At 49.4% G+C, this 27,555-nt stretch overlaps 1 protein-coding gene across 9 annotated transcripts; it reads right to left on the bottom strand.

Annotated features, from left to right (window-relative positions):
* Window positions 1–7: 7 nt before the first annotated feature.
* Window positions 8–27,535, bottom strand: AKAP8L (A-kinase anchoring protein 8 like). 9 transcript variants are annotated; one of them, XM_045047467.1, is made up of 16 exons: window positions 27,379–27,534; window positions 21,454–21,528; window positions 20,683–20,748; window positions 16,953–16,985; window positions 16,597–16,654; window positions 16,414–16,494; window positions 14,113–14,566; window positions 13,921–14,017; window positions 13,768–13,838; window positions 13,352–13,415; window positions 12,314–12,422; window positions 10,722–10,863; window positions 10,518–10,623; window positions 10,155–10,285; window positions 486–581; window positions 8–404 (listed from the first exon to the last, which is right to left on the bottom strand). In XM_045047467.1, exons 1-16 carry the CDS (start codon window positions 27,512–27,514, stop codon window positions 81–83), a joined length of 2,043 nt encoding a protein of 680 aa, XP_044903402.1. In that variant the 5' UTR covers window positions 27,515–27,534; the 3' UTR covers window positions 8–80. The 9 variants fall into 9 exon arrangements, 6 of the variants coding, with proteins under 6 accessions (XP_044903402.1, XP_044903411.1, XP_023102417.2 ...); XR_006590952.1 differs by adding an exon at window positions 5,791–5,843 and having other exon boundaries at window positions 351–404; window positions 16,414–16,654; XM_045047476.1 differs by lacking the exon at window positions 16,414–16,494 and having other exon boundaries at window positions 27,379–27,535.
* Window positions 27,536–27,555: the final 20 nt, after the last annotated feature.

Consider the following 27,555-nt stretch of genomic DNA (forward strand, 5'->3'; position numbering starts at 1 on the left):
AGAAAAGTGGGGTAGAAAGAACTTTATTGGGCTCGGCTTCCAGCCTTGGCCACGCGGGTCCCGCCCGCCGCGGGCCCAGGTCACGGTGCGCCCCCACCACCCTCCTCGTCGTCGTCGGCCTCCACGTCGAGGCCCGGGATACCGCGGATCTGGCGCTGAAGCGCGCCGCCCAGCAGGGGCAAGGCCTCCTCCTCCTCCTCCTCCTCCTCCTCGGGGGGCGGCGGCGGTGGTGGGGACGTGGCCCCAGGGGCGGGCTCCGGGGGCACTGGGGGTTGCGCCGGCGCGCCCTCGGCACCCTCCGCGCCCCCTGCCGCTTCTACTAGCGTCCCCTCGTCCAGGGCCCCGCCCTCGGCCTCCTCCTGTTCCTTCTCTTCTTCGGGGCTATCCGTGAACGGGTTCTCACCCTGTGGGGAAGGGACACAGATACTGAAGGGAGGACCCGCAGGGACCGGGGGAGGGGGGGACCCCGGGGCGGCGCGCCTCACCTTCAGGTAGCGCTCCAGCTTCTTGCTGATGATTTTGTTGTTGAGGATGCTGCGGGCCACCATGAGCGAGGACTTCTTGGACTGCTCCATCATGAGCTGCAAGCAAGGCAGGCAGGGCTGGAGAGGCTGCTCTCGGCGCCAGAAAGCCCCCCTCCCCCACCTCTCCAGATCTGCGGAGCCCTTCCACCAAACCCCTCTACCCTTAGCTTAGCACAGCTGAGGATTCTAACCACGTGGCATAGGTGGACAAGTGTACCTTGGGTACAAGCACAGAGCCCAGACCTAATCTTTGTTCAGATGCTCCATTTCTTCTACACCATACTTACTGTATTGATTAAAAACAAGTCTTTACAGCTGTACAGCAGAAATCTAATGTGCTTACATAAAAACTACAAACTGTGAACAAATTAAGAAACCTACTAAATGCTGAAGGTGCAACCCCCAACAAGAAGCCAACCGCTCATATGCAAGGGACTCGTTAGGATCAACAGGGAGAATATAAAAGTAGGAACACAAATGTCAAACAGCACATTTAAGGGATATACCTCCTTTTAACCCACAGAATCCCCAAGATGAAGAATTATACCCCAAATGTCAAGGTTCAGTGAAGAGAGACAGTTCTACCCCTGATGGTGAGTGGGCCAACTGTTTACTTCCTTTCTGGAAAGCAGTTTAAATAAAATGTATTAAAAATAAAAATGTCTCAGTAATTCATTACAGGAATCTATACTAGGACTTGGACACATTCATGCACGTGGCTGCAGTAGTGAAAAACTGGAAAGCACCGAAATGTTCTTTTGTTAAATAAATCATACATTCAAAAAGATCACCGTGCAGTCCACAAATAGGGCTCATCTCTCCCCCTGTGTGATAAGAAAGGTGTGTGATGGGCGGAGTACAGGCAACTCTCACTTTCATCATTATAAAGATTATGCAGAAAGCTGTAAGCCGAAAGACAAGGATAAAAGCTATTTTTGTTGGCATGGGAAGGAGGGGCCCACCTCCAAAACCCTACTGCGGCCCCCCAGCCAACTCTATAAGTCATCATCTCCCTTGCTGTTTCTACTCCCTTTCCCAACCTTCACTTCTTTACTCATTTTCTCTACTGCTTGGGGAAAATACCAACAGACCTCAAGGTCTGTTGCTCAAAATGAAACAAATTAAAGATGCACAATTAGGATACTAGGTCAGCCCACTTCCTCCCCAATTCCTCACTTGCCAACACATTATCCTCCTCCCTGGAGGCACCAGAGAGGTACACACAATTCCCAGCTGAAGCCCATTTACATTGTTTCCAGATTTTTGCTACAATAACCAAACACCACCAAAATAACCTTAAATACTTCCATGTTGGTGCTTTTAATTTTACCAAACAGGTTCCCCAAAGTGACGGTGCCCCAGTACTCTGCAAAAAAAAGCTGTAAGTTGTAGTAGGTGGAGCTTCCTCCACCTGTATTAAAACAATGTACTTATCCTGTGGCCTCCTCAGCAGCATCAGATGTTATCACTGTTGGATACTTTTGTGGTCCAATGAAAGAGAAAAGAATGTGTGCTGCCTCTCAGGGCATTGCCCTGCCCAACAGCAAAATCTGAGTGATCTGATACGCATGCTGGGCCACCTGCCCAGCGTTTCTATGAGGTCATCTTCTCCACAACCTCTGGGTTTCCTGGCTTGCTCTCAGGAAGGCTTTCTGTTACCTCAAGGTAAACAAACGATCTTCTAAATTTTGCTCTTATCTTTTATTTTTCACGTGTATTATTTCTGGAATTGAATATATGGTATGAGGTTAGGGGTCCAATTTTCTTCTCCAGAAATTTATGAGATAAACCATTGTCTCTCCGTTGAATGGACATATAGGTCTATAATCCCTTCTCCACAAATCTGAAACCCAGAAGGAAAAGTTTTCCCCTAAAACTCCATTATATTTTTATACCGTCTTTATTTATCCCACTTATATAAGTCACTTGAAGAATTACTTATGGTTCAACTACAAGTCACTTTCCCAGATCCTGCTAGGGATGTTAGCGATCATTACTGTGTAGATGTTCTGAAACCAAAAAAAAAAAAAAAAAAAAAAAAAAAAAAAAAAAAAAACCTGATTTGAAAACATCTGGCCCCAGGATTTCAGATAAGGAACCTGTACTGACTTTAACAGTTACTAAGTTCCAAAACATACTGGGATCTTTCATTAGACTCTTTAATCTGGTTGCACCATTTTATTACTATGCCAATATCACTTTTTGTTTTTAATTGCAGTGGCTTCGTAAAAGGTTATTACCTGAAAAACCAAGTCCCTGAACTCAACTACTGCCCTTTGTATAATTTTCTTGACTGTTAGACTTAATTCTACAACATAAAACTTTCAAACAATTTCATTCTGTCTCCCTCCCCAGAGTATGAATGGAATCCCATTAACTGTCCACATTAATATGTGGGGAGATGTAGTTTTGTTTTGTTCTGCTATTAAATCTCCGAAGAAGAACACTGTATATTCCTCTATTCACTGAAGTCTTATTTCATATCCTCGAGTTTAAGATCCCATACCTTTCTTCTTAAATCTATATTCCTAGTTATTTTGTGGATTTTGTTATTGCTATGAGTAGATTTTTCCCCATTTACATTTCTAACTGGGTATTACTACAATGGAGAAAAGCTATTACTTTCTGTATGTTATCTTAAATTCCCCTTCTTTGTCAAATTCTATTAATTCTAAGGCCATTTTGCTGTAATCATTCAGCCTTGCTAAGAATATAGTCAGATTATTTGCATATAAAGTTTTCATTTCCAGTATTTCACACTCACTGATAGTTGCTAATTTCTTTTTTTTAATGTGTGTCGTTTTTTTTAACATTTATTTTTGAGAGACAGAATAAGACAGAGCATGAGTGGAGAAGGGGCAGAGAGAGAGGGGGGACACAGAATTCAAACAGGCTCCAGGCTCTGAGCTGTCAGCACAGAGCATGACATGGAGCTTGAACTCACGGAGTGCGAGATCATGACCTGAGCTGAAGTCGAACACCTAACCAACTGAGCCACCCAGGCGCCCCTGATAGTTGCTAATTTCTTATCAAGCCATCCTTATATTCCAGAAATGAATTATACTTATATAGTGTATTACATGCTTGAATTGAATTGAATACACTGGATTGGTAATTAGTAATTTATACTTAGCACTTTTATTCTTTTTTATTTATTTTTACTATTTTATCTTTAAGTACTCTCTGCACCTAACGTGGGGCTTGAACTCACAACCCCAAGATCAAGAGTTGCATACTCTATTTGACCAAGCCAACCAGGTACCCCTACTTAGCACTTTCATTCTTTAATACTAAACTGATCTACAGTTTCACTTTGGCATTATCCTTATCAGAGTTTTGGAATTAAGGTTAAAAAGTCTTCCTAAAAATGCAATGGGGGATGGACTTTCAGCATGGAAACCTGACAAGCTATGTGGACCTGCTCCCTGGTGAAACTGATGAAGACTATAAAACACCACAACCCTTTCAAGTCAAGGGAAATGGTCCTAAGGACATACAGTGAATGAAGAAACACTAAGGAAAAGCTACTAAAACTCAGTAAAGATTGTGAGTTGTGGTGGTTTAAACATGACCTGTTGCTTTCTTGCCTTTCCCAGTTCAGAGTGATGGGAAAACCCACTCCAGATGCTGCAGCCCAACAACACAGGCCTCGGACTCTACCCAGCTCATCACAGTTGGAAGGCCGCATCTTCTCAGGAGGCACAGAAAGTCATCAATTCTCATTCTGAGCTACCTGCTGTGGAAGCTAAGTTCTAGACAAGTTCATCTGAGAGATGGTGGCGCCCTTCTTCTCTCCAGCCCCCCATTCATGGAATGGAGGCTTGACCTAGGGCACAGTATACTGAGAATAGTAGGTTTCACACTGCCCTAGCTCTGGCTTGTTTATAAAGCAGAGGTCCTGTGCCTTGGAGAGGCAAACCAAACCAAGACCAGAGGCTACAGCTGTCACCTTCTCTCCCCAGTCTCTCCTAAAGCAGCAGGCACTGAGAAAGCAACACTGCATAATCCCCACACCCAGCTCCAGAGTCTAGGTGCAGGTTTTACCCAGGGGTAGGCCTTAAAACAAGGAGCTCCCAAATCTCTTCCCAAAGGAACTTACTTTATTCACAAGACTGTGAAGAAGTTCAAGACAGGAGGGTATGCAGAAAAACAGGGACACTAGTAGATTTGATAACAATATAAACTAAACCATCAGCTTCCCTGGTTACCAGAACCAGTAGGACAGTTAAGAAGAGCCTCCAGGGCTCAGAACTCTCAAACCATGACCTCAAAGATGATTCCTATAGAAGAGTGTGGATTTGTTTAATTGGATCAGATTGGAGAGCAATTTAATGCCTCAAGGCATTGCTGAAAACAACACAGCCATCAGTCAACAATTTGTATAGTTTGTAACAGCTAAGGGTAGTCTAGACAAGAAAAAAAAAAAAAAAAAAACCCTGTCAAAACCATTGTTATCCCAGGGTGGCTAGGCCGGTGCTCACAGCTTCCTCATTCAAGGCACCCTAGCAAAGGTTTCACTCTGGCAGAGACTTAAAAAATAATTTGACTAAACAAACAGATAAGCAAATATAGTAGCAAGACTGTGGTGGGGGTAGGAAGAAGAGAAAAGCATAATCACACGGTCTCATCAAATAGAGAATATCAGTAAAGAGACAAATTATAAAAAAAAAACAAAAAAACTAAAACAAATCTTGGAGCTGGAAAGTGCAATAACTGAAATGAAAAATTCACTAGATGGGCTCAACAGTAGATTTGAACTGGCAGAAGACTTAGAGAATCTATAGATTGGTAGATATGATCTGAAAAACAGAGAAGAATGAAGAAAAACAGTCTCAGACAACCTTGGAACACCATTAGGTGACCCAACATATGCATAATGGAAACACCAAAAGAAGAGGAGAAAGAGGCAGAAAAAAATACATGAAGAAAAATGTAGGCAAACTTGCCAAATCTGATGAAAAATTTGAATGTAGAGATTCGACAAACTCCAAGTAGGATAAATACAAAGAGATCCATAAAAGACTCCACGTAATAAAAATGCTGAGTCAAAGACAAGGGAAAACGCCTGAAGCAGAAAAAGAAAAATGAATCATCACTTAAAAGGGAACCTCAATAGGTTAAAAGTTGGTTTGTCACGAGAAACAAGGCCAGGGGGCAGTGAAATGACACTGAAAATGCTCAAAAAGTGTCAACCAAGATTCTAGCGCCCAACAGAGCTACCTTTCAGAGGTTAAGGTGAAATAGAGACATTCCCCAAAACGAGTACCTGAGAGAGTCCGCTGCCAGCAGACCTTGTAAGAAGCACCAAAGCTCTTCAGGCTGAAAGCAAGCGGCCCCAGACAGTTATTCAGATCCATGTGAAAAAATAACAAAGGTAATTATAAAAGACACTATGAATGTATAATTCTTTGCCTGTCTTCTCAACTGACTGAAAAGAAGTTGTATAAAACACACACACACGTGGGGCGCCTGGGTGGCGCAGTCGGTTAAGCGTCCCGACTTCAGCCAGGTCACGATCTCGCGGTCCGGGAGTTCGAGCCCCGCGTCGGGCTCTGGGCTGATGATAGCTCAGAGCCTGGAGCCTGTTTCCGATTCTGTGTCTCCCTCTCTCTCTGCCCCTCCCCCATTCATGCTCTGTCTCTCTCTGTCCCAAAAATAAATAAACGTTGAAAAAAAAAATTTTAAAACACACACACACACACACACACACACACACACACACACACACACACACACACAGAGTACTGTTTGGCCTGTAACATAGAGAAATATGTTTGCCAATAACAGCAAAAAGAAGGTGGGGGGACTAAAGTTGTATTGAACTAACAAGGAAGTGGGAACTTGAATCCACAGGAAGAACACAAATGAAGAGAACCAAAAATAAAAAATAAGGCTAATGTAACAAAAGCTACAAATATATAATTGCTGTCCTGTCAGCTTCCTTATTTTATTTATTTATTTATTTATTTATTTTATTTATTTTTTTTAATTTTTTTTTCAACGTTTATTTATTTTTTTGGGACAGAGAGAGACAGAGCATGAACGGGGGAGGGGCAGAGAGAGAGGGAGACACAGAACCGGAAACAGGCTCCAGGCTCTGAGCCATCAGCCCAGAGCCTGACGCGGGGCTCGAACTCACAGACCGCGAGATCGTGACCTGGCTGAAGTCGGACGCTTAACCGACTGCGCCACCCAGGCGCCCCTTATTTATTTATTTTTAAGTAGGCTTGGGGTGTCTGGGTGGCTCAGTCAGTTGAGTGTCGACTTAAGCTCAGGTTATGATCACAAGGTTCGTGAGTTCGAGCTGTGTATCGGGATCTCTGCTGTCAGCACAGAGCCCGCTTGGGATCTTCTGTGCTCTTCCTCCACTCATGCATGCACTCTTTCTCCCTCAAAAATAAGTAAACATTTTAAATACAATACAATACAATACAATACAATACAATACAATACAATACAATACAATACAATACAATACAATACAATAAAAGCTTCATGCCCAGCATGGAGCCCAATGTGGGGCTTCGAATTCACGACCTTGAGATCAAGACCTGATGAGCTGAGATCAAGAACTGGACGCTTACCCAACTGAGCCACCCAGGTGCCTCTCTTCCTGTCAGCTTCCTTTTTAAAAGACATAATATTATGTAAAGCAGTAATTACACTGTTATTGTATCATTGGCTTTATGTTATTGGAACTACAAACACATTTAGATAAAATACTATGTATAATGGTAATAACACAAAAATCTCCCATGTAGAGAGAGCTATATGTGAGTAACTTAATCCCACTGAAATTAGGCTATTGTACCTGACAGAGATTAGTTAATATGTGTAAGATAAGGCCTAGAGAAACCACTCAAAAAATAATGCCTAAAAATGTAGCACAAAAAATATCATTAAGGAAATTAAAAATTAATTAAAACCAAAACCAAACCAAAACAAACAACAAAAAAACAATACAGGGGGTACAGAACAAGAAATGTAAATCTAATAATCTCAACAATAATATTAAATGTGAATGGATTAAATGAACCATTCAAAAGATCATCAAACCAGAGGGGAGGGTTCCTGGGTGGCTCAGTTGGTTAAGCATCCGACTCTGGATTTTGCATAATCACAAGATTTGTGAGATCAAACCCCACATCAGGCTCTGCGCTGACAGCGCGGAGACTGCTTGGGATTCTCTTGCTCCCTCTTTCTGTGCACGCGTGCATGCGCGCTCTCTTCCAAAATAAATAAACTTAAGGGAAAAAAAAAAAAGATGCTCAACATCATCGTCATTAGAGAAATCCAAATAAAAAATAAACCGTGGATGCCATTTCAAACCCAGTAGGATGGCTAGAATCAGAAAGATAATAACCAGTGCTGGAGAGTATGAAAAAATTGGAACTCTCACACAGTTGCTGATAGGGAATATAAATGGTGCAGCCACTCTGGAAAACATCTGGCTATTCCTCAAGAAGTTAAAGTTACTTTTGACCCAGACATTCCACTCCTAGACACATACACAAGAGAAATAAAAACATATACCCACACAAAAGCTTGTACACAAATGCTCAAATATTTATAACAGAATAATTTATAATAGCCAAAAGGTGAAAACAATCCAAATGCCCAAATTAATGAATGGACAGACCAAAATGTGGTCTATGCATGCAAGAGAGTATTATTAGGCCATACAAAGGAATGAAAATCTGACACATGCTACCTGGATGAACCCTGAAAACGTTATGCTAAGTGGAAGAAGCTGATCACCGAAGACCATGTATTTTGTGATCCCATTTACATGAAATACCCAGAGACAATATACAGAGACAAAGAGTATATTAGTGGTTGCCTAAGACTAAGGAAGCATGAAGCATGGGACAGGAGGGGTGGGGAGTGGGGGGAGAGGAATGACAGCTAAAGGGTTTCTTTCTGAGGTGATGAAAATGTTCTATAATTGATTATGGTGATGGCTACACAACTGTAATATATTAAAAACTACTGCATCGTACAGCTTATATGGGTAAATTGTATGATATACGATTTCTATCTCAATAAAGCTGTTACCAAAAATAACAATTAGAAGGTTTCCATTCATTTCCATAGTTGGAATCTCTAAAAATACGACATTGAAATTATACTCAAATCTCCACATATCAATGATTTCTGGTGCTTTCTAAGTATCTTCTGTCTTTCCTCACCCTTCCAAATCCCTCTATTAGTTGTGGTTTTTTTCTTTTTTTAAGTTTATTTACTTGAGAGAGGGAGAGAGCAGGGAAGAAAAGAGAAAGAGAGAGAGAGAGAGAGAGAGAGAGAGAGAGAGAGAGAGAGAGAGAGAGAGAATCCCAGGTAGGCTCCAAGCTGTCAGTGCAGAGCCCGACATGGGGCTCAATCTCACGAACCACAAGATCACAACCTGAGTCGAAATCCAGAGTAGAATGCCTGATCAAATGAGCCACCCAGGTGCCCCTCTTCTCTTCTGTAAACTTCTTTCAGGATCAATTGGGAGTTTATGTTTTACTAGCTATCCTCATGTCACCTAGATTTTCCACATTTTAATATCATGCACGATCCATCCTCTGTCATCTGCTCTCTGCCTACCCCTTATCAGCTCCCAGTTCAAAACCCCAGTCATGGCAAGACCCCTACAAGATCTCCTCAACCACCTAACCGCACCCCACTGTTGAGAATTAGTGCACCAAGAAAGACCAGAGATGAATCTGATGGCCGTGGAAAAAAGTTGAGAAATGCTATTTCCTACACTTCCCCTGGTTGTCATCATCTGCCCATAAATCCCCTTCACCTTCCTCCAGGTGATGGCAGTCAAGCCTCACTCTGGCCCAGACCTGGTCCTAAACTTCTCAGCTCTCTCCCTCCATCCAGACCGGATCTCTAACAGCCACCACCACCTCAATCACAAAACACCCACCCTAACTTCTATGCTAGGCACTGGGGATACACTGGAAAACGAGACTGAATTTGTTCACCTTCTTGCCGGACTCGCTCCTTTCCCTGTACCATATACCTACCCCCCCCACCTTAGCAGCAGCTCTGGCCACCTAGTTACCCAAGCCAGAAACCTGAGACATCCCAGACTCCCGGTCATTTCCTTTCTCCTCACTCTAAAAGCGGAGGCCCCCCTCTATCTCGGTACTACAGCAGTTCCTCCACTCCCCGCTCCACACGGTCTCCCTCCACACCAGGTGCAACACCAACTCTAACCCCTTCACAGTGCCTGACCTAAAAACTCTGCTGCCTACAGGAGTGAGCCCAGACCGTCATCCCAACCCTCGTGAACCTCTGAAGCCCTGACCCCTCCTCCAGCAGCACTTGCACTGCACACTTTTTGTTTGGTTTCTGAACCTATTCTGGCTGGTGGCCCCTATGCACACAGAGGCCCCCATATCCCATAGCATTACAGTCCAGCTCTGATGACACCTTCTCCCACACAGGGTCCCCATTTCCCTCCCCTCTCCCTGTAGCTGTACTGACTGCACTGGGCCGGAAATGTCTCTATCTGCCTGCCCTGCCACACTTCCTACAGTTCCTCATGGGCAGGCAGAGGTTATAACCCCAGGACCTTCCCAGATGCCTCACCAAGTCAACCCACAGGATGGCAGGTGAACACCCGTGGCCACTCACCCTGCGGTTCCGGTTGTGATCCATGGTCTTGAGGTGCTTCTGGATGATCCCAAACTGCATGGGGATGAAGAGGTCACAGGCTGCACAGTGAGCTGCCTCTACCTTCTTCACAAAATGTTCCATGGCAATTTCTGTAGGGCGGAGAAGGAGAGTCACCACTGGTTCCAGGTGCCTAAGACAGACCCAGCAGTTTGGGAAAAACACCAGACCAGCTCCTCACCTCGCCCTGCCACTTCCACGTGGGCCTGAGGCTGTTCTCGCTGACCCTCCCTGGGGGAACAGAGGGGTGTCGTGACCCCACTCAGAACCAGAGGAGGGCAGGCTGAATCCCTGCCTAGTTGGAGTGTGATGGAACCTCCTTACCTTGGGTAAGATCTTGGTCTCTGTAGATCTGCTGAATCAGACCATCAAGATCCTCCACGGTTTTCCGGAGTTCCTCGGTCTTCTTGGTCTTGTTGGCGACATACTCCTGCCAAAGACACCGAGGAGATTCCAAGGATTGTGTGGCTGCTCTATGTTCCAAGGAGTCCGAGAAGCTAAGAGCAGCTGTGCCGCTCTAAGGCTCACCTGCAGGAAATCGGCCGTCTGCTTGGGGAGCTTGGTGCCTACGTATTTAAAGTGCTCCTTGTGGAACTTGCTATCGAGATGGCTGGCCATCTCCTCCTCGTAGAAGGTCCGGTATTTGCAGAGAGAACACACAAATTGGATCCTGCCACAGGAAAGAAACGAAGGGCTGAGGCCTCGAGGGTCCCACGGTACAGCGCTGCTGCCTCACCCAACCCAGCTGCGAGCCCTGAAACAGGCCTTGCTCACGGGCCTCTGTCGTTCGGTCCCAGCAGGGGGACAGGCTGGGACCAGTGGGGTTGGGAGTAGAAAGGGACAGAAAGTCTGCAGGCTGCAGTTACTGCAACGTGGGGGACAGGGGAGGAGCTCTTCCTTCCCAGACAGGAGGCTGAACCCTGAGGCAGCAGCTGCTGCAACAGGCAAGGAGTCGCTGGAAGGTTGCCGGTGGGCCTCTCTACCAAGGCTGGGCAGGAGCTTGTGCACTTGGCCCAGCTGGGGACCGGAAGGAAGGATGCCCTGGCGTGAGCCAGGTGGCCCTGAGGTGCAGAGTGGAGTACGCAGTCCCGAGGCAGGGCCCGAAAAGGTGCTGCATCTTCCTTCTGGGTCTGGGGGACTGAAAGGCCCAGCCCATCCTCTGCTCAGAATGCTTGGGGGTGGTGTCGGGAGGGATGGGAGGCAAGCAGGCCTGGGCTCCTGCTGCCTCATCTTCCTCTTCCAAGAAGAGACCAGTCTGAGCTGGAAGGAGGGCGCCCGCCTGGCCTGCCAGAGGGCAGCCTGGAGTCACCTGAGCGAGGTGCTCTGTCTGGGCCTGGTGTCCACAGCAGAAGCCCGGGGTCTGGGGCCTGAGCTGGAGCAGGCCGCCGTGGCAAGGGGCGGAGGAGGCCAGCCGCCACCGAGGCCTCGGGGCGGGTCCCTACCTCTGCCGGACGTCCTTATCTGGGCCACGGGGTCAGCTTTGTCTGGAGAGCCCAGGGGCCGGGCGCCGGCGAGGCTGAGGAAGGTCCAGCAAGAGCAAGAGTCTGAGGCGGAGGAGGAGGAGGCAAGCGCCAGTGCGGGAGCCCTGAGGGCAGACAGACCCGACCAAGGGGCGTGAAGGGCTCAGCCGCAGACAGGCCCGGCCTGACAGGGCCGGCGGGCAGGGCAGAGGGCAGGCCCAAGGCTGCCACAGCCCACAGGTGCTGCCATCTCTCCTGGGCGCGGCGACGGCCTCTTGGCAGCTAGCTGGGGTGGCACAGGCGCCTTGGACCTCGAGTCTCTGATGAGCTGGCCCCCTCCCGCAGGGGCAGCGGGCCCCCAGTGCACCTCGGGGCTCGTGCGCCGAGTGACCTAGCGCTGGAGCTTCTGGGCAACGGTGCCGAGCAGTGTCGGGTCTCAGGTCAAAGACGCTAGCGGTCGCCAGGCAGCCGCAGTGGGGCAGGGATGGAGTCAGGCCTTGGGAGCTGGGCCTGGCGGGAAGCAGGGTCCATGCACGGCCGAGCAGGTGGCAGCTCCCAAGGGAGGCCAGAGGGCGGCGAGGCGGCAGAGCTACGGCCCTGCTCTTCAGGCGGCAGCCCCCGAGCGAGGCAGAGGCAAAGGAATGGAGGGCAGCTGGTTACCTTTCCACCATGCGGTCTCGCTGCCGCTTTTTCTGCTTATCCTGGCTCTTCTTGCCTGCCTGCAACTTGCGCTTGATCTGGCCACTATCGTCCTGGGTGCTGAGGGCCCCTGTGGAAACAGAGGGCACAGTCACTAGCCTGGCTCCACCAGGTCGGGGCAGGCCCTGGGGCCTCTGGCTGGATCACCCGCCTTCTACTCCAGATAGTCCATCCTGAAAGCAGCTGTCCGAACAAGGACTCCGGCCACGAGCAGGGCTGGGTTCCCTGGGCTGGGCAGGGAACCATTCTGGCCTAGGTCCTGAAGAGGGGAGGACACAGGCTGACCCCACCGCTCTCCAGAACACCCACATTCCACAGAGTGGGCCCCAGGGAGGCTGGAAGGCAAACAGAAGCCATCTTGGTGGGGACGCTGGCACAAGTTCAGAGGGGCCAGGTGGTGGGATGCAGGGAGGCCATGGCTGAGGCCTAAGTGCAGCCCCCAAAGGTAAAGACCCCAAAGCTCACAGGGCTTGGCCCACCCCCCACGGCGCACCGCGGCAACAGTGGGCTGAGGCTGGATTTACTGTTAGGTACCTGCTGGCGCTCATCACTCAGGTAGGGGGACACGGACTCCCAACAGGGGCTGGAGAGGCGCTAAGGGAGAGGACACGCAAACCAGAGCCGTAAAAACTCCACCGAGGGTCCCAGCTCAGACACCAGCCACTGAGGACTCGGAGCTGTGCGCTACTGGAGGGTAGGGCGTATGCCTGGGGTTCCCCCCAACTCTCTTGCTTGCTGCCCCCACCAAAAGGTAAAGCCAATGCGCTAGGCAGACAGGGACCACTGCCACCCACAGCCTCTGTCTGGGAAGAATGGGGGGGGGGGGGCAGAGTGAGAAGGGAACAGAGGAAGAGGAGCCCCCCGCCAGCGCATGCCAGCCCCACGAGGGAGGGCCCCAGCTGGCCGCACATCTGTCACAGCCCTGCCCTCAGCTGGATCCCTCCAACTGTGAGTGCCTGGAAGCGCCGCCCCAGCACCCAGGCCGCTCAGAAGACTCACCCTTTTCTGCATCCTCTTTGCTTTCTTCTTTGCCTTCTTCTTTTCCCTCTTCATCTTCTCCTTCCTAGAACACCATTTCAAATGCCCCACATTAAAGCATGTACGGTCATTTACAAAGGCTCTAAATGACAAGGCCCTGCTATGTACCAAGCACGGAGCCTCACATCCTCCCAGCAGCCCTTGCACAGGGGGGGCTCATTCCACTGTCTCCTGATAAAGAAACCTGGGCTCTGGCTGTGTGGCCTGCTCGCAGCCCATGCTCTATCAGATCTCCACCTCTCTCGTGTTGGTCATACGTGCATGACCAGGATGGCCCGTGGCCTCTGTGGAGGGCCCTGCTCTGCAGCACAGGGGCTCAGCCAGCCCGCTCTTCATAGGCCCCACCTGCTGACAGCACACAGGGCCCGGCCACTTACTGCTCTGGAGCCCTTCTCCACAGCCTCAGCGCCTTCAGTGCCCTCTGCGGCCTCCCCCTCAGTGCCCTCATCTGAAAGGCAAAACAACACGAGTTCAGTCCAGGAGCTCCATGGGGCAGGGGACAGGGGCAGCAGCTCAGTGCCCCAGCTCACCATTATCTGAATCACTATTATCCGAGCAGTCCGTCCGGGTGGCTTTGCTGTCTGGCTCATCAGGACTGCCGCACTGCTTTCTCTTCTTCTTCTTGGTCTGGATCAGAGAGAGGGAGCTGCGTCAGGGCGGGTGGCTCTAGGACCCTCGCTCCACCCAGTCAGGGGCCCAGAGGGACGGCCTCCTCCACTCACCCGGAAGTCGGCTGTGGTCCAGGTCTTCCAGGTCCGCCTCATCTGCTTCATGCCATTGCCAAACCCGAAGCCAAAGCGGGAGCCACCTGGGAAGGCGCCCCCGCCACGCATGCCCTGGAACATGCTGTACTCGGGGATGATGTTCTGGGAGAAGAGGGAGGGCAGCCGGGAGGCACCAGGCATGCACTGGCCCCGGGCCCCCATAGGGTCTTCCCACATGCGCCCATAGCCCGAGGCCATCGGCCGGCCACTCCTGGAGTCCCGGGCCCAGCCCTGAGCCCGTGGGCCAAAGGTGTCGCCGCCACGCATGCGGAACTGGTCACGGTAGGCATCGTACTGGCCCTCGTAGGCCATTTCCATCTCAGGGTCAAGTTCGCCATAGTCGTAGCCTGACCGGTATAGGTCGCGCTCACTCAGAATAGCCCTCGAGTCACAGGCCTCATAGGAATCATATCTGCAGAAGCAGGTGGAAAGCATCAGGGAGGCCCTCAGGTCTCATTACCCTTGGGTGTAGCCTACTGTTCCTGCCTTTCCCAGTAGCTCCCTGTCCTGGAGATGGGAAATCCCACTCTAACCCACCCCACCCTGTCAGAGAGGCACAGTGTTTAAAAATGCCAATAAAAAGGTTTCTCGGGAGCCCGTGCACCAGCCTGGGGACCCTAAGAAAAAGGACAATAGGGTGGAGAGGGTCTCAAATAGGGGCAGAGATACCCCACAGCCCTTACGAAGCATATACATATGTATGTGGTAACCACAATGCCCAAGGCTGTACCTCAGGGTACAGGGCCAGGCAGCCCAGCACCCTGTGGTATGTGGGCAGTCCAGCAAACGAATACTTGTCCAAAAGGGCTGATAATGTCCATGAGAAACCCTGTGCTGGTCTCATCCCCCTTGGCTGAGGGAACTTCCAGCACTCCAAAGGTCCTCACCACCCAAAAGGAGAGGGGAGACAAAGTGGAGAGGGTTTCCCAGGAAAGATGCTGTGAGTTTGCCCAGGGCCTAGAAAAAGAGCCCTATCACATCAACCTCGTGGGATGGAACCCTCCATAGCAACTGGGAAGGCAGGCCAAACCTCCCTCCTGGGAGAAAGAGAGCACCACACAAAGGTATTCTAACAGTGGGAACAGCCCACATACCCCCCAGCCCTGGCCCCACACGTCAAGCAGGTCTAGGGGCCCCTCCATGCAAAGCTGGGCACCCAAGCAGCAGCAGCAGCAGCTGTGGGAGAAGCAGCCGGCACCACCTGGTCACTCCCTCCCCTGTCCTGCCCCCCAGCCCCAGACTGCAGAAAGAAGGGGCACAAGTAGCCGGCACCTGCAGAGAAGGGGTCCACCTGGCCACTGAGCAAACAGCCAAGCCCCTCAGCTGCAAGCACAGCGGCTGCCAAGCAGGAGGACAGGGGGTATGTCTGGGGCTCCCCCCACCCTTTTTGCTTGCGACAGAGCCAGAGCATGAAAGTCCCTCTGGCAGCCTCTGCTCCCAGTGGCCCCGGGGCCTCACCTGAACCCACCAGTGCCCGGCTGGACCCCTCCTTACTCTCTGTTCTCCTCCCATCTGTCAGTTGGAGCCACGAGGCTGCCCCACACCATCACATGCCCTCCTCACTGAAGCCTCTCACTAGGGCACTAGGACTTCTACGCCGGCACCAGTTTAGACAGTAACAGACGCCCACCACCTGATGCTGTGGAATCAGGCAGGTGTAGGTGGCAGGCCCAGCTCCACCACCTGCTCCTAGGTCCCTTTGGGCAAGGGATGTGACCTCTCATGCTTTGAGCATGAGGACAACAACAGTGCCTCACAAAGGTGCTTTCGTGGCCCAAGAGGTACAAGTGGGTCAGGCTCAGAAGAGCAGAGACAGGAAGTGTCCACATCTGCTCTGTCTCATGTGGGGATGGCCCAGCTCGCTGTGGTCTGCCCCAAGGACTCATCCCCCCCCATCAGCCCTATCTGAGGATACAAAGCCTCAGGAGAACTCCTCCAAATGGCCGTCTCCAGAAGGAGGGGTCACTTAACACTCTGGTCCTGAGAAGAGCCATTTGGAGGATAGTGAAACTGGCCCTGTTAGGGCTTGTTCCTCACCCTACAAGCTGGGGGAGAGGCTGGCCACCAGGCAATTGCAAGGGGCAGGGAGGGGGCCCAGGCCAGAGAAGGGAAGCGCACTGGACCCCAAGCAGTCTTTGGGAGCCCCAGCTGCAAAGCAAGAAGAAAGGAAGCAGACATAGGAGGCGGTTCAAAGAGGGAGACGCCAGTAGGCAGCAGGCGCCCCTGCAGAGTCTCACCCCTGGGCAGACACCCACTCACCTTTCTCCACCTGAGCCGTACATGCCTCCTTGTATCATGTCTGTCTCCAAGTGTGGCACCATATCTAAGCGCTGGTTAATTCTGGACAAAACGGAATCGGCACTGGCGCTACCCGCGGCACTAGGGTTTGTATTTGTGTCAGAGCTAGGCATTTCCCAAGAGTTTGAAGTGGCCATACCATACCCATAGTTGGTGGTGTTATCCTGGCCATAGCCATAGCCATAGCCATAGTTCTCGTAGCCTGCAATGAGGAAGACAGAGACAGACAGAGATGGCAGGGATAGGGAGAGGAGACGCACACAGAGACGGCAAGACAAACACAGAGACAAGGACATCTGTCACAGAGACAAAATGGGGACCCTAGCCACCTCAGGCTGGGTGGGCCCTAGCCACAGGACCTCCTGTGAAAGAGCAGCTGGCCCCAGAGTCCCCGGGCCCCCCGAAGATACCTCCCGATACACTTTAGGCAAGCTGGGCAGTGGTAGAAACACAACCAGTTTAATCCCAAGGGACAGGAGAGCCATCATGGGAATACTTGCCTCTGTTTGTCCCAGAGTTCCAAGTTCCATATCCTACAAACAGTAAAAGCATAATTACATCTACAATTGATGACAATACAACAAGAGCTTACTTCAGACACAAAGACGATGATTCCCAGTATCTGACTGATTACAGAAGACTGAATCTCCCCCGGGAAGCCCTGAGCTTCAGAGCACTACATAAACGACCCAGGTCACTTCCTAACCCTGGTGCCCAAACTTCTGTGGCTCTGACCAGCTCTTAAGGGCCCCCTCCTTGCCAACACTGTCAGCTAAGGAACTGGCTCTTTACACTCCTCCCCGAGGAGCCAGAATTAGATTACCCCAACTTCCTGCTAAGCACCAATCAGAAGAGGAGACTGGATGCCGGTGCCTCACCGACAATGCTGTACAAGAAGTTCGGCACAGAGCCCACATCCACTCAGAAAACCACATCACTCAAATCACCCAAAAAAGCCATCTGGAACAGAGAAACTGACCATCCTACTCTTCCAAGCATATGCCTTAACAAGGAGGGCCACCATATCCTTGAATTGCATGTGTGTGCTATGCTAAAACACGCTAGCAGAGGTAAGGACAAGGCACAACTCCTACCTTGCAAAAGCTATTGAGAGGACAATCTGGATTATAAACCAAATATGCTCTGGATTTTATCACAGCACATGAGAAAAATCAATTCCTTCAGGAACATAAAGCCAGCGAGAACTGACAAAGTGCAAAGCCAAGTGGGAATTCCAAGTCAAGCAAACACGGTTCCTCTCCCCAGAGGAGTCTACCAGAACGGTGACCACTTTCCCCATGTCTCTGGGGAGACTCCAGACTTGCCTCCTACTCCCTATTGTCTCTACCCTGCAGATAGACAAGACATGTTCATCCCAAGGCAGGGACCAAAGCTCAGTGAGATGGCAGCATGATGAATGGCAAGAGTCCAGCCACAAGAGAGCAAGAGTGTATTAACTTGAAAAGATGGAAAAGCACAGGCCAGGCATAGACCCGAGGTCCTACACTCAGGTTTCTCCTCAATCCAGCACATAAACAGAATGGGGAGGTGTCAGAAACCAGCAAAGAACCCTAGGTGACCATTAAATCTAATGCACCTCGAGTGCCAGAGCTCACAAAGCAAAAATCCTTTCAGTTGGGAAAACCAAAGCAGAGGCTTCTCCTTCATTCAGTTTTTCAACTATCAATCGGAGAACGCAAAAGCACAGGCTGGCAGTGCTGGGCACGGCTCAGGCCGAGAGCACTGCTCACTAAAGGAGCCACTTCTAACTAGAAAGCAGCAAAGGGACAGCCCAGAGCAGGAAATCAGGCGAGAGACGAGTGGCAAAGGAGAGTTCTGACAGGCAAGAAAAGAGGCTGGCAGAAGCACACAAGGAATAATACACACTTCGCTGAAGCAGCTAACAAGAGCCCAGTCGTGTGGATGTTTGCACCAGGAACAGTGGACACCAGCTACTCAAAAGGAGAAAGGACTGGGAAGCACAGGCAGACCCACTGGGGCTCTGCTTGTGAGGCCTGTATATGGTCCCCCAGAGCTTTAGCCACCGAAAATCTGCCAGCACAGAGCAGGGAAGCACAAGGAAAGGAAGCAGGAATGGGCACTAACTCTGTAAACACAAAGACAGGTGGGTGGACAAGTAGGTGATGGCCCGATGACAGGACTCAGCAAGCACTCTCCAGGTACTACTTGCTATGTCCAGGGCAACTCAGACTCCCTGAAGGGATTCCCCACAAGGTGCCTTCAAAGGGAAACCATTGTCTACACTATGAGGCCTGGGGAGTCCCCAAGACCTGTCCCTTCCAGAAGAACATCACAGCTCACTTCACCCCCAGAGGGGATGAGACCAGTGCTGACGTAGGGAATTTTAGGGACGTAATTTTTTTAATAAGAGAAAAAGAAAAGTAGATGGTCACCATAAGCAAAACTTATAGAACAAAAACATAAAACAATGGAAATGTTCAACTTCAAGGAAATAGTTATCCAGATTACAGCCTACCTTCTCGGTGACAAAGCTCATATAGGCATCAAAAAAGAATCCACTGGGGTGCCTGGGTGGCTCAGTCGGTTAAGTGTCCAACTTCGGCTCAGGTCATGATCTCACCACTCGTGGATTCAAGCCCCGCATCAGGCTCGGTGCTGACAGCTCAGAGCCTGGAGCCAGTTTCGGATTCTGTGTCTCCCTCTCTCTCTGTCCCTCCCCTCCGCCACCCCCCCCTGTCTCTCTCTCTCTCAAAAATGAATAAACATTAAAAAAAAAAAAAAAAGAATCTGTTAAGCCTTATGTAGTACGAGGAAATGCTTCTAACAGTAAGCAAATAAAGGAAGACAGACAATTCTATCCACCCATAAATTATTCAACTACCTAAATTAGGAATGCTGACAAAAGTATTAAAATGGTGGGGCACCTGGGTGGCTCTGTCAGTTGAGTAACTGACTCTTGGTTTCAGCTGAGGTCATGAGTTCACGGTGGGGAGTTCGAGCTCCGCATCAAGCTCTGTGCTGACTATGCAAAGCCTGTTTGGGATTGATTCTGTCTCCTCTCTCTGCCCCTCCTCAACCCTCTCTCTCTTTCTCAAAAATAAATAAATAAATGATAAAAATAATAGAATAAAATAAAATGGTGGGGTCTCGAGTGACTGTTTTTCAAAATGTTAAAGTTGCTCTATTGCTCTTGTAATTTAAGCCAGAAGGAAATATAAAATGGCCTTTATTCTTTCACACGACTGCCTACATAAACAAACCTCAAAAAAAATCCATACAGGTTATAAGAATAAGTGAGCTTAGCAAGGTTTATTACAAGGTCAATAAATAAAAATCAACCCAATTTCTTCAAATTATCAAAGACCGATTGAAAACTGAAGCTTTAAAACGTACCATTTACCTTGGCACTGACAGTAGGAAATATTTGGGTGTAGATACAACAAACTACGTGCAGGATCTGTGTTTTGAGAACTACAAAACTCTAATGAAAGAAATCAGGCTGGCTCAGTCTGTAGAGCATGCAACTCTTGAATCCTGGGTTGTGAGTTCAAGTCCCACGCTGGGTGTAGAGATCACTTAAAAAACAAAATCTTTTTAAAATTTATTTTGTTTAATGTTTATTTATTTTTGAGAGAGAGAGTAGGGGAGGGGCAGAGAGAGAGGGAGACAATCCCAAGCAAGCTCCACACTGTCAGCCCAGAGCCTGACACGGGGCTCAAACCCACGAACTATGAGATCATGACCTGAGTGGAAACCAAGAGTCAGACGCTCAAATGACTGAGCCACCCAGGCGCCCATCTTTTTTATTTTTATTTTTATTTTTTTAAGTTTACTTATTTAGAGAGAGAGACAGACAGAGAGAGAGAGAGAGAGAGAGAGGGAGAGAGAGAACACACAGGCGTGATAAATTGGACTTCATCAAAATGAAGAACTTTTGTTCTTCGAAATTCACTTGACAAGAGGAGAGATGATCCTCAGGCTGGGAGAAAAGATTTGCAAATGGCACATCTGTTAAAATGCTTGTGCCCAGAATTTATAAACCAGAAGGAAAATAATTCAAAAAAGATGTGCAATCTGGACTGTTGTTTGATTAAAAGGGGTGAGGCAGACAAGGCAGGATAGGGAAGCCATACAAACCAAGTCGCTTCTCCTTTATGAAATACCAGATACCTCCATACTCAATTTCAAAACATTCTCCAAGTCTCCCTCTCCCCCGGGGACCAGATGCTAATACTTCAGGGAGCTTACTTATGTCCACTGATTCAGTGACTCTTGAGGTAATGTCAGGGTGTAGGCTTGGTCTTTCCCCAGACCCTAGTAGTAAAACAAATTACCCATCTCAGCAATCAAGGCATTATCCTTATTAATTCCAAAGAGGGCTCCTTCTCACAGACACCAACAGTCACAGACCACAGAAAGACTGGTTTTATTGGCAGTTAGGGTTGCCAGAGCATACCCAGAGAACATCTGTGGATTCTGTTGAGTGGCTATTTCTGAATTAGAGAATTAGCGTGCCTGATCACAACTGAGAAATCAATCGGACACTGTCCCTCAACCCAATGTGAGGAACCCGCTGGCTTGGGATGGTCTGACTGTCTCTAAAAACCCTGCTAGATTCAGACAGGCAGCTTCTCTCGTACAGAGGTCCCACACGCTACACTGAAGCTAAACTGATGGTTTGGTTTCTAGCTCAGACCATCCTTTGGACTTTGGCCACTCTCCTTCCCAGACCCTCAAGGGAACTTTCTGAAGCCACACTTTGTCACAGACCGTATGTGCTTCTAAGAAAATGTTACGGGGTCAAAGGAACCAATCATTTACAGCTCCAAGAACTCTAGCCTGCTCAGTCAGCAGCCATCTTTCCCATAATTGTCTCCAAGGGAAACACCGGCTATTCTAACAGCCCACCACACCATTTTATACAAGTTTGCATTTGGAAAAGCAAGGCAGGGCAAAGTCAAAGGCAACTGAGAAGACACCAGAGCACTCACCCTCTGGTTCCCAGGGGCCCACACTTACCATAGTCACAGGTAGGCTGAGCGCTCGTGTCTGAGTATGTCGACTGCAAAGTGGTTTCAGATCCTTGGACAAAGCCTAAATATATGCACAGTGTGGTTAATTTCCCCAAACAAGCCATGTGGAGATGACCTAAGATTACCCTTTGGTGTAGACTGGCTGGCAGGCCCTCTCCTCAATGGAAAGCCTCCAAAAAATTCTAGCTTCTGAACACTTTAATTATACCTCCAGAACATATTAGCCAATGAAAAGATGGGCTATATTTAACTCGCTACACCAGAAGAACTGGACAAACAAAAGTTTAAACATTGTAAACCAAAACTTCGTTTTGATAAATCAGTACCCAAACCATTCAGTTAAATGAGAAAAATACTTACATCAAATGACTGAAACATGAGCCAATTCAAACAAGGATGGGACTTGGTTCTGAACAATACTAAGGCAAATAACACCCCTTCCCTTCCCCCAAATCTGACACCAAAACTGCTTTGTATTTTTTCTCATTAAAAAAACGTGTACATTACCTCTTCAATGCAATTACTTGGGGTGAGCACGTTTATATTGGGTAAATATTATACATGGCATGTGTATTACTTCCTGTTTTCTCAACTCTCAAACGATTTCTTAGCTTAAAATAAATTAGTACCAACTAAAGAAAACTTAAACCTCTACCAGAAACTACTCTTAAATGATGAAACCTGATAGTATTGTTAAAATTACATTTAAAAATATTATTTTTAGGGGCGCCTAGTGGGTCAGTTGGTTAAGCGTCAACTCTTGGTTTTGGCTCAGGTCATGATCTCAGGGTTTGTGAGTTTTAAGCCCCTCATCAGGCTCTGCACTATCAGTGCAGAGCCTGCTTGGGATTCTCTCTCTTCTCTCTCTGCCTCAAAATAAATAAACATTTAAAAAATGATAATGAAATATTATTTTTAAGTAATTTACCCTTAGCGCTGAAACTATGAAGGATACCATAAGAGGCAATATTTGCATTTTCTCAGCAGAGCCAACTCCTGACAAATTAAAGCCAATGACTTTGACAGCTTTTTTACAGCAAAAGCATACACCAAGTGCCTCCCCTCGGGGTGGGCATTCACATGTTGACAGTCTCTCTAGCTCATCTTTTAAGACCAAAGCAACAAAGATGGCCGCCAACATCAGCCAACACTGAACAAGTGTCTCCCCCGCAGGGCGCTAAGAGCCTTTTTATTTTATTTCATCCTCACCACAGCCAACAAAGGGGACAGGGCCAACATCCCTTACCCTGCAATTCCAAGTCCAAAAAGGTCTGAAAACCAAGTGTTCTCCTCAAATGTGGTGCCAACACTCATTGTGGGGCAAAACTGACCTGTGAGGATAATTACGATTTTTCTTTACCCAATTTGGTATAGAAATAATGCATTTAGTTACAGGGTGCTACCCCAGACCCCAAGTGCTGTGGAATGTCCTTCTCTCAAGCTAGTACTCTAAAATATACCCAGCTCCAAAGGTTTCAAACAAAGATCGGTGGACCCACACTTCAGCCTTACTTCCCAGAGGAGGGAATTGAGACTGGGCAGTGGTGAAGGAGAGAGTCCCAAGTATCCACCCCAACCTCTTCACCTTTCCTAATGAAAGAGGGGACATTAGAATGGATTCCCTCCAGGGGCCATCCAACATGCCTACAACATAAGCACTGTCCACAAGAAACACTGGAAGCGTGCTTTGTTCGGTTCACCCGTAGGGAAGCCCCACAGTGTACACACAAGTAGCCTACGTTTACCTTCTCCGTTGTTTGCTCAACTAGCTTTCGGAAACCTGTTTGTTCAGCAATATGGCCCCCCGCAAAATGGCTCCAGACTTCAGCTACTGTGGTTTGTACACAGTGCAGCCGCAGCTGGAACCTACCACACCCTGACAGGATTACTAACTGGAACGCAGTACAAAAGCTGCAGAGCAAAAGATCTATGTCTATTCAAAGGAGAGGCGCCCTAGTTCTTCCCTGGGAAAAAGGAAAGACAATCCACCAAACCTTCAGAGGTCAATGGCAACCTCTGCTCTAGTTTGGTCCTCCCCATGTTAACATTTTGTTCCACAATACTGTCTCTACAGCAAATTAAGCTCCAAGTATGAATAAATTTTTGTCCGGTTCCAACCTTCTCTCCTTGGTTCGGTTTACCAGCCTGATCAGCTCTAGATGAGAAAATAAAATAAGCAAGGGTTTGACCCTACAAACCTAAGGCTCAGGCATGGATTTATAATTATGTATCATAACCCCTCCTTCTTGGTCAGACTGACATCTTTTTTACTCAAAAATACATAGGGGCGCCTGGGTGGCGCAGTCGGTTAACCTGCCGACTTCAGCCAGGTCACGATCTCGCGGTCCGTGAGTTCGAGCCCCGCGTCAGGCTCTGGGCTGATGGCTCCGAGCCTGGAGCCTGTTTCCGATTCTGTGTCTCCTTCTCTCTCTGCCCCTCCCCCGTTCATGCTCTGTCTTGCTCTGTCCCAAAAATAAATAAAAAACGTTGAAAAAAAAAATTAAAAAAAAAATACATAAAGCTTCTCAGGTTTTTTTTTTTTTTTTGTAAGTTTATATTTATTTTGAGAGGGGGAGAGAGAATGTAAGCTGGGGAAGGGCAGAGAGAGAGGGAGAGAGAATCCCACGCAGGCTCTGCGCTGAGTCACCCAGGCTCCCCAAGCTTCTTTTTTTATTCCCCAAGTTTTATTCTTTTTTTTGGAAGGAGATTCCTTGAAGAAATGACAAAAAGTGATAAACACTAGAGGTCAGGGCACCTAGGTGGCTCCCTGGGTTAAGTGTCAGACTCTTGATTTCTGCTCAGGTCATGATCTCCTGGTTAGTGAGTGAGTTTGAGCCCCGTGCCAGGCCCTGTGCTGACAGTGCGGAGCCTGCCTAGGATTCTCTCTCGCCTCTCTTTCTCTGCCACTCCCCTGCTCATGCGCGCCCGCTCTGGCGCTCTCTCTCTCCCCCTCTCAAAATAAACAAACATCTAAAAAATTCTAAGAACCAGAAGACAACTGGAATGAAGTTAGGTTGCCTCCAGCCTGATGGTAACCAGCCTCCAAGATGGCCTCTTCGGATTCTTGCCTCCTGACATTACGCCGTCCCTTCCCAAACTAATAGAGGTAGCCCGCGTAACCAGTAAGACCGCAGAAACCACGGAGTATGACTTCCCAGGCTCTGCCTTGCTCTCTTAGATCATTCACTCTGGGAACAACAGCCCACCGCGTTGTGAGGAGACGCAGGCAGGCTTGTGGACAGGCCCACTTGGTGGGGAACCAACAGCCAGCATCAACCTGCCAGCTGTGGGAGTCTGAGTCACCTCAGAGGTGGATCCCTTGGCCCCGGGCAAGCTTTCAGATGACTACAGTCCCAACGACATCTAAAACGTAACCTCATGGGAGATCCCAAGCCAGAACCATTGACCTAAACCACTTGTGCATTCCTAACAACACCAAACACTGTGTGAGATAAATGTTCTTATAAAAGGATTGGTAGTGTTTCAGACCTTTCTCTGAAGGCCTGATTCTGCCTTTTTCTCTCCTGTTTTTTCCACTGCTCTCATCCTTCCCCTCAGTGCCACAGACAGGGCCTCCTTTCCCAAGTACACACAAAGAGACTGAATTCAGGGGCGCCTGGGTGGCTCAGTCGGTTAAGCGTCCGATTTCAGCTCAAGTCATGATCTCACGGCTAGTGAGTTCAAGCCCCACGACGGGCTCTGTGCTGACATTACAGAGCCTGGAACCTGCTACAGACTCGGTGTCTCCCTCTCTCATTGCCCCTCCCCCGCTTGCGCACGGTCTCTCAAAAATAAAAACAAACATTAAAAAGTTAAAAAAAAAAAAGAGACTAGGTTCAAAAGCTGGACAAATCATCATAAAAAAAAAAAGCTACTGTAATCATTTTCTATGCGTAATAATCATGGTAACATTTGCATCAAGTCCTCCAGAACTCCTCCTTAAAGGCAAAGAGTTGTCTGAAAAGTGACTTAAAAAGCTTTTGACTTCAGTGGTCTACTTCTTTAAAGGGAAAGACTCACATTATAAAGCTGCTGTGGTTTTCAGTTGATCAAGACCAAGGAAAAAGTAATCATCACCCCATTAGCCTGACTCCCTCAGTGAGCCAGGAATTAAAGCCTACCAGATCTGGAGTTGAACTTGAGACCTGGCCATTAGCGACCTAACTCAGTCTCCTTGTCTATAAATGTAAAATGCTCCCTCATTAAGCTACACTCCACAGCACCCGACCATCCATCTTCTGGTTTCCTCAGCAGTCTTGCCCCTAAAAACCAAAGAACTGTCTTCCACCTCCTGGTAAGACTTGGAGAAAACGATTACATCTCAATTCCGGAGTTGTCAGCCGCGACCCCACTGACTTTCCTCCCGAACCAGGAAACCTACGGAAAGCCTAGGGCAGGGCTGTCCAACCTTGGCACTGCTGATAGTCCACCGTGGTGGGGTCCATCTGGCACGTCACAGGATGGTTAGCAGCATTCCTGGCCTCCATCCCCCAGATGAGGGAAGCAACCCCACCCCCCGGATGTGACAACCCAGAACACCTCCAAACACCGCCAAATGGACCGGGGGCGGGGTGGGAAGGCAGAATCGCCCCTGGTTGAGAACCACCACCGGGCAAAGGGATGGTTACTTGAAAAGCTAGGGTTCTCACCAAGCTCCTGGCCTGGGGGCCGGAAGAGGGAGGCCTGGCACCACTTCCCTGCGGAAACCAACATAAAACAGCCTACAGAACGGCCCCAGAGGCTCCGGTTCCATCGTCAGCCCCCGAACATTCTAAGCAGAATGTAGGTTACCTGGCAACCACACTTTCTCGAGCCTGATACCCCCATTAAACGGGGAGGCCTCGTCTATGGCTCCGAGCTGAGAGGCCTCATCTGTTACTGCCAAAGGCAAACCCAAGCGGCCTTTCAAAGTCCTCCAGGGATAATTTACAATCGCCCAAGCATCTCCCAGGGCCCCCTCTCTCGATCTCATCAGCCACCCTCCCCTCTGCTCAAATCCCACCGGCCTCGCTAGCTGCTCATCTAACAAGCCAGGCCGTTTCTGCTCCTGAGCCTTTATGCCAACGGCACCCCTGACCAGACACCCTGAACTCCCTCACTCCATTCAGGTCTCCGCCCAAATGTCGCCTCTTCACAGCGAGCCCAACCCCCTCCCCCTGACCCCCCGCAACAGAGCAGCTACTGACCGCCGGGGAATACATCCTATATTCATTTGTTTTCCTGCTAAGATCTGCCCGTTAGCTGCTTGAGGATTTCCTGCCAATATTCCAGCGCCTGTTCGGCACCTGACACGATGAATCTGACAGATGGTGAATGAATTAACACAGAAGCCGGTCACTCCTCGCAAGGCTCAGGCTCAGCCCTTTGGCCCCGAGGCTCCCCGCTCGGCCCGAACCCTGCAAAAATGTACTGATCGCCTGGGGCCAGGAGCCTTTCCTAGCCCGGAGCACGCAAAGGGGCTGGGAGGGGTGGGTGGCTGCGGCGTTTTGCAGGGAAACTGCGCGGGGGGGCAGGGTGCGGCAATGGCGACGGCAGCCAGGCCCGGCGACCGATCTCAAGGGCTAAGGACCCGAAAAAGGGTGGCCTGAATCTGGGTCTGAGGAGACCGGGCCAAGGGCAGAGGTGATGGGCTCAGAGAACGCAGGCGCCCAGGCCAGGGCCCTCGGACACCGGTGACAGAAGCCAAGACCTCGGGCTGCCGAGAGCCAGGACGCTCAGCCGCAAGCACAAAGGACTGAGACGCCAAGGCGCGAGAGGGGCGAACCTGAGGCGATGGGCCCGCGGCGCCATTTTGTGACCGCAGAGAGGGCAGCGTCCAGGCCCCGGGGGAGGTGTGGGAGAGCCCGGTGCGGCTCTGGCACGTCCCTGTCCCTCCCCACCCGACGCCCGACCCCTACCCTGCCGGGCCCACCTGTATAGCTCATGGCAGCAGCTAACACCGCAACCAAGGACTCCGGCAGCTGCCCCACACGTCCGACGCCGGGATAGCGGCGGCGACAATCCCCGGGGCCCCTTCTAACACAACCGAACCCGCCTCCCAACCCCATTGGCTCGCGTCGGATCCCCGCTTTATTCCTATTGGATGTCA

The sequence above is a fragment of the Felis catus genome, chromosome A2, assembly GCF_018350175.1.
Source record: "Felis catus isolate Fca126 chromosome A2, F.catus_Fca126_mat1.0, whole genome shotgun sequence".
NCBI lineage: Eukaryota > Metazoa > Chordata > Mammalia > Carnivora > Felidae > Felis > Felis catus.

Excerpts from the sequence above, each read along its gene's own strand:
- AKAP8L (XM_045047465.1), bottom strand. The coding sequence starts at position 27,514 with ATGGGGTTGGGAGGCGGGTTCGGTTGTGTTAGAAGGGGCCCCGGGGAT. Across the intron at positions 12,423-13,351 it reads CAAAGAGGATGCAGAAAAGG|GGGCCCTCAGCACCCAGGAC; the intron begins GTGAGTCTTCTG and ends CTGTTTCCACAG. Across the intron at positions 405-485 it reads AGCTGGAGCGCTACCTGAAG|GGTGAGAACCCGTTCACGGA; the intron begins GTGAGGCGCGCC and ends CCTTCCCCACAG.